Source organism: Hippocampus comes, unplaced genomic scaffold (genome assembly GCF_001891065.2).
Source record: "Hippocampus comes isolate QL1 unplaced genomic scaffold, H_comes_QL1_v1.1 scaffold85, whole genome shotgun sequence".
Lineage (NCBI taxonomy): Eukaryota > Metazoa > Chordata > Actinopteri > Syngnathiformes > Syngnathidae > Hippocampus > Hippocampus comes.
This window is the reverse complement of record NW_017805540.1, coordinates 326,494-335,172: the sequence shown is the minus strand read 5'-3', so window position 1 is coordinate 335,172 and position 8,679 is coordinate 326,494. Positions and strand designations below refer to the sequence as shown.

Below are 8,679 nucleotides of genomic sequence, written 5' to 3'. Positions count from 1 at the left end.
TGTTTTTTGTTTTTTTTAAATCAACCAGCCTTATTTTTGTTAGTTCATGTAAAATACTGCGGGCCCTCTGGACGTTTATTTCTCACAATTCACATTATACCACACGGGTCAGTATTGCAATTATTGTAAATCTGTTTTGTTTGTGCCTTTTTTTTTTTTTTTTTGTCGTTTTTATTTTTCTTACTGTTTTCATGAAAACACGGGACAATTGCAAAGACAAAACTTTATTCAAACCGAACTGGTTCCACGTGTTGATTTTCGGTATTACTTTTGAATATCTTGGTACATAAAATGTGGAATTTTCTGAATGTGTTTCGCTTTCTTTCACTGTAAACAGCATACGTTATGGACTGACTACCAGTAGCGACAATAACACGACTCATATACAGACAGCGTTAATTCGTATGCTTTCTAGCCACAACATTAGGTAGACTTGCGCAATCCAATGGAACATGACCAAAAAAAAAAAAAATATTAATGTTGTATGAAGAACACATTTGGGTATTCGCTGTATTTCAAGTAGTTTGTCATGCTGTTAACTTCAAACTCAAAAAGTAATTTGGAGAGAAGTGGCCACTCAAACACGTCCTACTGAGTGGGTCGATCGGCAAGCCAATCGCAGTCGTGTGCTCTCCTCCAGTTTGTTGGATGTCACGTTTCTGATTGTGGGTCACACTTGAACCAGATGACATCAAATCCCTTTTTCCGTGTGTAGTTTGGAACGCCATATGGATGCGTGCGATACTTACAATGGCTCATTTAAATTTGTTGCTCCACCTGGCATAAAATAGAGAGAGCAGAGCTTGTCCAGCATCGGGAACTGGTTTATTGCAGACCTTTTTTTAATTTCAACGTTTTACGATTGTCAAATTTTGAACTGCTATTTCTGAATTAATATTTGAGATTTTACTTTATTTGTTATTGTTTTTTTTAAAGACATGCGCTATCTGCTGCTCAGGTTTCTCCGTACAGCAAGAAGGCCGATGATAAATGCGTTCACTTGAAATTCGGACATCTTGGGTGCCGCATTGATGGGAATGTTTGGATACGTCAAGTTTGTGTGCCTTCCGCTCCAAGCATATCCGTCAGAATGACACACGCAGGGAATGCCTTCACGGATGTCTGCAACAACGTTTACTTTTTAAGTTGTGTATTTCATTAGAGCTTTATTTAAAAATAAGTCAGCAATTGAAAAATTATGATTGCACATATCATTTAAAAACACACACACACACACACACACACACACACAGATACGCTTGTGTGGCGGACATGAAGAAAAAAAAAAACATACCTGTGCAAAGAACTTTGCAACAACAACAAAAATAATAGTCATTTCATCCCTATCGTAATAAAACACTCATGTAACACACTGATCATGTGCAGTCTTTTAAGAAGATATAGTTGACCAAATGCTCAAAACTTTCTCGCGAAACAAGGTCAACTCGCAGTGCGTCGTCTCGGTGACACAAAGTCTCTCCGGCATCACGACTGAGCTCGAGCCTTCGCGTGGGCTTGCAGAAGAGCGGCCGTGTCACTGTGCGAGCAGAGCATGGCGATGGAGAGCGCAGTACGACCACTCTAAAAAGAAGGAAAGACAGGAAATGTCGATCATATTTCAAATCTGAGCAGAATCGGTGCGACGCGCTTCTTCCTGAACCAGTCGTGTACTGAACTGGGCCCTCGATTTCATTTACTGTTTTGGCCCGAATATAAGGCGGTGTTTTTTGCATTGAAATAAGATTGAAATGCAAATAAGATTGAAAAAGTTGGGGTCGTCTTATATTCGGGGTCTAGACATGATACCCATTCACGACGCTAGATGTCGCCAGATATCATTGAGGCGAATGCTGAACTTGACTCCCCAGGCCAAAGTGAACCCCTGCCACGAAGAATAAAAATAAAAATAGCGGTAGCATGAAGAAGAAAAATAAAAAATAGCGGTAAGAAGGAAAAGAGAAGAAAATAATAGAAGAGATAACAGAAAATGGATAAACGTAGAGACAATCTGGAGAAAAGTGGGTCGAAGATCGGCCAGGGTAACCGGCAGCTGAGGAGAAGTTATGTTGTAATTTACATTTCAAAAACCAGAAGCCATTCATTTTCGAATGTCATTGCACTTTAGATTTGAATGAGGCAAAATAATGTTTTTTCTCTCAAATATATTATAATAATCTGTTTCAGATGTACTGTAATTATTTTCTGTATAAAAATTAATTTGGTGTTCAAAAAGTCTTTTTTCAAACTTGAGTCTTGAAAAAGAGGGGGTCGTCTTATAATCAGGGCCATCTTATATTCGGGCCAATACGGTACTGTATGTGCTTGCTTATATGTGGGGGTAACTGTTTGGAAAAGGAGCTTTTCTGTTCCAGCATGACTCTGTCCAAGTGGACAAAGCAAAACAATGTTAACATCCCGGAAAGCTAGCAAGTACACAGCCGTTCCGATTTACAAGGAGACCCTTTGGAAGAACTTTCTCACGTACAGTCTTAGGAAAACCGTACTTGGCGAGTTGATGACACCGCGCTCTGCATTATTCATCTAGAGAAGGTTTCGGCCCATGAACCAGGTCATTTTTTGCAAGAGAGATTGTAAATCTCCTTGAGTTTTTGCCCCGGTTAAATAAAGGTCAACAACAGCACGGATATATAAAAACTGGATGTCATCCGAAGTGGATGTGCTTGTAAATGTAGTCGTCCGTTCATTCATCCAACACCTGTTGGGAACGTTGCCGTTCAGTGCCTTGTTCGAGGAATGTGAGTTGTGCAAAAACTACTGAAACGATGACAAATTGTACATTTAAAGTATAGAGAAGGTCGAATTAATCCTTTCAGGGACAGCGGTTACTACAGTGGGCAGTTTATCATGTTATCCGATTACAGGTTTAGGTTCTTACTGAAATTTCACCCCAAAAAAACGATTATTAATGTACCCCTAAATTCCTTTGTATACGTTTGTAAAGTGGAGAGTGAGCAAGTAGAATTCACGTGAATGATAGCGATCTACTTACCGATTCCGATTTAACCTTCGTTCTTCGTTCGTTTTTTTGCGATGCTAGCTGCTATCAAAAGACCCTTAACTCGAACTCATTATTACGAAAGGCACAGGAGGCAGCGAGCCGATTGTTTTGCTGTATCACCTGATCAGTCAGGGTCAGATCGCACTGGGTCCTCTCCAGCAGCAGCCTCACGATGTGCGTGTAGCCCCTCTCGGATGCAAACATGAGAGCCGTGGTTCCCTGAGCGTCCCGGATGTTGGCGTCTGCGCCACAGCTCAACAGCAGGCGGACCATCACCACTCGCCCGTGTCTCACGGCCAAGTGCAAAGCCGTCTGGCCTGTCTGTGTGACAAGATGTGTTGAGTTTGGAAAATATTTCTCCAAATCGTGCCTCATTAGATGTATTTTACAACACATCACACAAGATTTCTTTGATTTTATTATTGTCACGGTTCAGTAGACCTGTTCAGGGTTTATTTTGGCTCCCACAACCCTTAAGTGGTGCTTATGTACATCACGGGGCTAATAAAAATGTCCTCGAGCTTCTTCCCACATTCAACAAACTTGCAAATTAGCATCCTTGAAGACTGTAAATCAGTGGTTCTTAACCTGGGTTCAATCGAACCCCAGGGGTTCGGTGAATAGGTCTCAAGGGTTCGACGGAGCCTCTGCCATGGAGGATAAGACACACGTGACTCAACATGTCAATTAATTATGAAACGCCCACTTGGCCATCAATGGCTGGTTGATTTTGTGCACAATTAAAACGTATGCTTAATGCTTTTTAAAATTGTAATGAATTTTTAACTAATTGTTTAACTTTTTTCAGTTTTTAATAAATGCAGTTTTTTTGTCTTACATTTGTAAAAAAATCATTTTTATTTTTCAGTAATGAAGCGTTCGGTGAATGTGCAAATGAGCTGGTTGGTTTCGGTACCTACAACAAGGTTAAGAACCACTGTTGTAAAGAATCCGCTCGTGGTTGTCTATATTTGCCCTTCAATTGGCTGGCAACGATCAGCGCAGCCAACTGGGATAGGCTCCGTCTTCACCGTGACACGAATGAGGATATTGAAAAATGGATGGATGAATGAGTTGTAAATGAATTGTCTGAAAATCCAGGTGGATGGACATTTGCGTGTGACCAACTTTCTTGCTCGGCCTCGGGTCGCGCTGCTTATCTGGTCCTCGTTTGAAACGAGCAATGTCGATTTACCTGGCGTGAGCGGATGTTCATGTTGCCGAGCTCCATCAGCCTTCGGACCACTTCCATGTCGCCGGGGTTGTCGGGTGCTGTGAGTGAGGCCAGCATCACTGCTGTGTAACCTGCTTCATTTTGGAAGTTAACGTCGCTTACTCCTGTGTGGCAGGCAGAGGGCATTTTTCACTTTTTAGTTTTGTATTACTTTCTATTCATCACAAGGATATGTCGAACCTGTGTCCAGCAGCAGGCTGACAATGTCGTATTTGCAGTGGGAAATGCTGTAATGGAGGACTGTGTTGCCGTTATCGTCGGCCAGGTTGATGAGGAAGGCCAAAAGTGATGGAGTTGCCTTTTTAACCTCCCCCAAGTAGACGTTTACTTTACTGGCCATTGAATTCTCCTCCGCTGCCGTACTGAACCAGTCCTGGAAAAGAACGACGAGGGCCCTCCTCTGCAACCGAGAGATTCTAAGATTACAAGCAGTTTAAGTGGAACGTGAGTGTGGAAGAAATACAACCGTACACACCGTGTCATTGGTAGGATTCTCAATGTTGTCCATGTGCTCGTTGAGGAAGCGACAAGCTGACATAAAGTCGGCATTTACCGTCTCACTTGGTACAAAAAAAACGGCATTAGAGATATGAGGGCAAAACATTGAAAAGAAGAATCACCTTGTGCGTTCTGACCCACTCACCTGCCTTGAGTTGTTGTCTTGGAACCATAATCCCCCTCCTTCTGTTTTCCCGTGAGCTGAGACTTCATGTTGGCCATTTCTGCTGTAGCATCAGCTTCAACAGATGCCGCCCCGCCATCTGTCCGTCCCGATCCAGTTCCATGCGATATCGCTTGCCTCTTTTCCTCCGTCCCTGTCTTCTGCCTCTCTGCTTGCACTTGGGTTACAGCCATCTCCCGAGGTCTGATGCTGTTCTCTTCCTGCTCTAAACCGCAAGCCATCTGCGACACGTAGTCCTGCCCAACTGGATTGTCACAAGCATTTTTTTTGTGTCTGTATTATATGTAAGGAGCAGAAAACAGAGTGTTACGTTAACCCTCATTAAAATTGGTTTCGCCACAGAAATCAACTATTGGCTTACCCTTCGTCAGCAGTATTCGAGGTCCAAGCATCACCGTCGTTTTTCACGGCACATTTCCCACCTATAAATTCATGATATGGTGATGACGAATGTTGAAGCAATCAGTGCTACATGCATTGCTATAACGGAATTAATCAAATGCCCTAAAGCATAATGTTAGCCAGTCACTAATTCAGCACTCACAGTAAAAAAAATGCATGTGAATACTGAGAGATGAGAGATTCTTACAAGGCTTGAAATAAGTGGTTTCACACTGCAGTTTGCGAGGCATAATTACCATTTCGCCCCTCATTAAAACACTTTGAATAGCGAAACTGAGAATTAACCGGCGAGGCATCACAGCTGGGCTGTGTCGCTCACATCACCCACTGCGGGTATTTCAGAGGATGACACATTTCAGAGGATGACGTACAGCTTGCGCGGCAACACTTAGCTAGCAACAAGCTTCACTTGGCAACAGCTGCTGTTAAACATGTGCAGTCGCTCCCAAGTCTGTAATCATTGTCTCCAAGGTAGCAAATAAGATTTTTATTTCTATTTCTATTTACATTTACGACAAGGATCGTCTGGCGAAAGGAGAAGCCATGCTAATTGCTAAGCTAACCTAAGAGTGATACAGCTAACGTGTTTAATACGGTAATTAAGTGCTTGGGTGATCGAGTCCACTTTTCACGGAGGTCTCGCTGGAACTACATTCAAGAGGAAAACACTCAACTTTGAATGGCAAAATAAACAAATGATAAATGTCTGGACTATGATGAGAAAATGTATTTGCGAAACAGAAAACAGAAAAGTCATACGCTTGATTTTATAAAAAAGAAAAAAGTTGATTTGTTATGTTGTCATATTTTAGTTTTTTAATAAAGCCTTGCTTCTGTTCACCGAATTAACCTAAAAAAAATGAAGAATGTATTTTATACGTTTTTTTCATTTTTTTTTTTTTTTATCATTTCAAATCATGTACGGCGTATTACAACTTTTATACGGGGGGGGGTAAAAAAAACAGAACAATTGTGAACCGATCTCACAAAGACCATTTTGGCTCAAATCCAGATCGTCTCACCTGCTGGTAGCCAACGACAATGCTGTCGTCGATCGCTACTACTGTCACGGCAAACCAACAAAAGTAATCCTCAATCGTATATTTTTTTTTTTTCATCGCTGCGTACGGTCGGATTGATAAAGCATGATGTGCGCATGCGCGGTAAGCCGTTGTATGGGTTTTTGTTGCTTTGTAATCGTTTATAAGGGCAGCTATTAGGCAGCTGTCGAGGTTGACAGGTATGTTACTGTGAATGCTTGTTCCACCCACAACATTCACACAACTACGAAATTGCAATGTCTTTTTACGTGCTCTTACTGCATTAAAACAAAGTTGAGGCTACCTCCACGTTGAAGGGCGTGTCCATTGTCGTGTCCGAGCTGAGTGTAGTGGGATGTAAGGATGTCGACGAGTCCCATCATTTCCTGCTGCAAGGAGATAACCTTGGGGCGTTTCTCTTCCTCTGCCGCACTCAAACACTCCCACTGCTGATCCAGGAGTCGCTTGATCTTATTTATGTGGTGGATGACCGCAGACGTGTCAGCAGAAACCTCCATCGGCAAACAGCTTTCAGGGGATTCGACATCATCTTTGAGATGAGCGTTTTGTCCATTCGCGCTGACACTTTTTGATATCGCCGTGCTTTTATCCTCCTCCTGGTTGACAACAACTCTCTCTGCCTGTAGCCACACGCCAGAATTTGTGACCAAGCGTTCGATCTCTTCATCTTTACCTTTGCTCGCCTTCTGTAACTGTCTCAGCCGCCCTGCGACCCTTTGAAGGTCCTGCTCGGTCTCGTGCAGTTTCTGCTCCAGCATGGCCACCTTAGCCTGGAGCGACGTCACTGTCAGTAGCTCGTCCAAATCCGTGCTCATCCTCCACTCATGTGTAGGATTATCATCTTGACTATTACTAGTACATCGTTCATAGCGGGAATTTTTTTTGTTGTCATGGGTCCCATTGGTGCCAGTGTAAGAGAGCGGTTGAATTTGCGACCGCAGCATTTCTTTTTCCTCCTGTAGCTTACAGATCTGTGCTCTGAGGTCTGGAATGACCCTTACCTCCCTCTCCAGCTCCTCCACATGTTCCAAGGCATCTCGTAGGCGTCTCAACAGGCCTGAGCAATCCTGGGTGTGAGGATTCTCTGGGGAGTCAAAGATGTCTTCACAAGACTTGTTTCTGTCTCCAAGATGACCCCTTGAGCTTCTTAGGCTTGCGGGTTCCTCCATTGCCTCCAATCCTTGTCTCAAAAGTACTGTAAGGGGCAGACTGGAGGCCCGGAGGAGATGGGGTCGGATGTGCTCACCCAAGGGTTGCTCATCAAACGCGCGGATTTTGGCCTCAATTTCTGCTCGGCCACGTGGCGAAATTGGTGACCTGTAGTCATGCAGCCAGGAAGTAGAGCCGTGGTGGTGGTCATCGGACAGTCGAGACCTGGGGCCAAGCGCTCCGGTTGATCCCCACGGGCTTGGACGGTAACCATACCCGGAAGTATTCAGGTGCCGAGGAAGAGTGTTAGCCCGAGGACCTTTACTCTGGCGCTGGATCGAAATTCTTTTTATGGTTCTGCCTTTCTCAATGTCATCAACATACTTCAGGAAGTCCAAGTCAAGCCGAAAACCATATGGGGTTTCCACTGAGTAGGGAAGGTTGCCTTTAATGCCACTTTCTGAAGCTTTGGTCGGTTGCATATTCCCTGTAAACATGAAAATGGCATTTTGAACAATACATTGGACAATATGCGGCGTGTTATGTGCTTCCGGTGGTTTGATAGCTTCAATTAGAAAGGTAATATGTCCTTTACGGTAACTTGACGTCATTCCAGGAAACAGCGAGGATATTATAAAGAATTTGATGCTATCAATGTTATCGCTACGCGTTGGACTAGCGACCGAAAGTTCGCACGCAATTGTACCCCAAATGCGGAAATGGTGCATGCATCGAGTCTATTAACATCAACCACTGGATCACTAACCCTAGACTGATTATTTTATTTTGTTGTCTTATTCTCTGTTTTTTAATTACCATTAGCATAACTCGTGTTGGCCGCCCCGTGGTACAGTGGTTAGCGCGTCGACCAGTGCAGAGGTCGTGGGTTCGATCCGGCCTTCCTGTGTGGAGTTTGCATGTTCTCCTCGGGCCTGCGTGGGTTTTCTCCGGGTACTCGGGTTTCCTCCCACATTCCAAAAACATGCATGGCAGGCTGATTGAACACTCCAAATTGTCCCTAGGTGTGAGTGTGAGCGCGGATGGTGGTTCGTCTATGTGCGCCCTGCGATTGGCTGGCAACCGGTTCAGGGTGTCGCCCGCCTACTGCCCGAAGACGGCTGGGATAGGCTTC

General features: G+C 43.8%; 1 protein-coding gene across 1 annotated transcript in view; it reads right to left on the bottom strand.

Moving 5' to 3' along the window:
• LOC109521318 (KN motif and ankyrin repeat domain-containing protein 4-like) overlaps positions 1 to 8,679 on the bottom strand; it is an 18,371-nt gene continuing 9,692 nt past the window's right edge. The window contains exons 3-10 of the mRNA XM_019879122.1: positions 6,682 to 8,034; positions 5,297 to 5,357; positions 4,897 to 5,208; positions 4,729 to 4,813; positions 4,434 to 4,653; positions 4,215 to 4,357; positions 3,140 to 3,340; positions 1 to 1,581 (exon numbers count right to left, since the gene is read on the bottom strand). Coding sequence (XP_019734681.1) covers positions 1,486 to 1,581; positions 3,140 to 3,340; positions 4,215 to 4,357; positions 4,434 to 4,653; positions 4,729 to 4,813; positions 4,897 to 5,208; positions 5,297 to 5,357; positions 6,682 to 8,034 — 2,471 coding nt within the window. The 3' untranslated portion in view covers positions 1 to 1,485. The remainder of the gene's footprint in view (positions 1,582 to 3,139; positions 3,341 to 4,214; positions 4,358 to 4,433; positions 4,654 to 4,728; positions 4,814 to 4,896; positions 5,209 to 5,296; positions 5,358 to 6,681; positions 8,035 to 8,679) is intronic.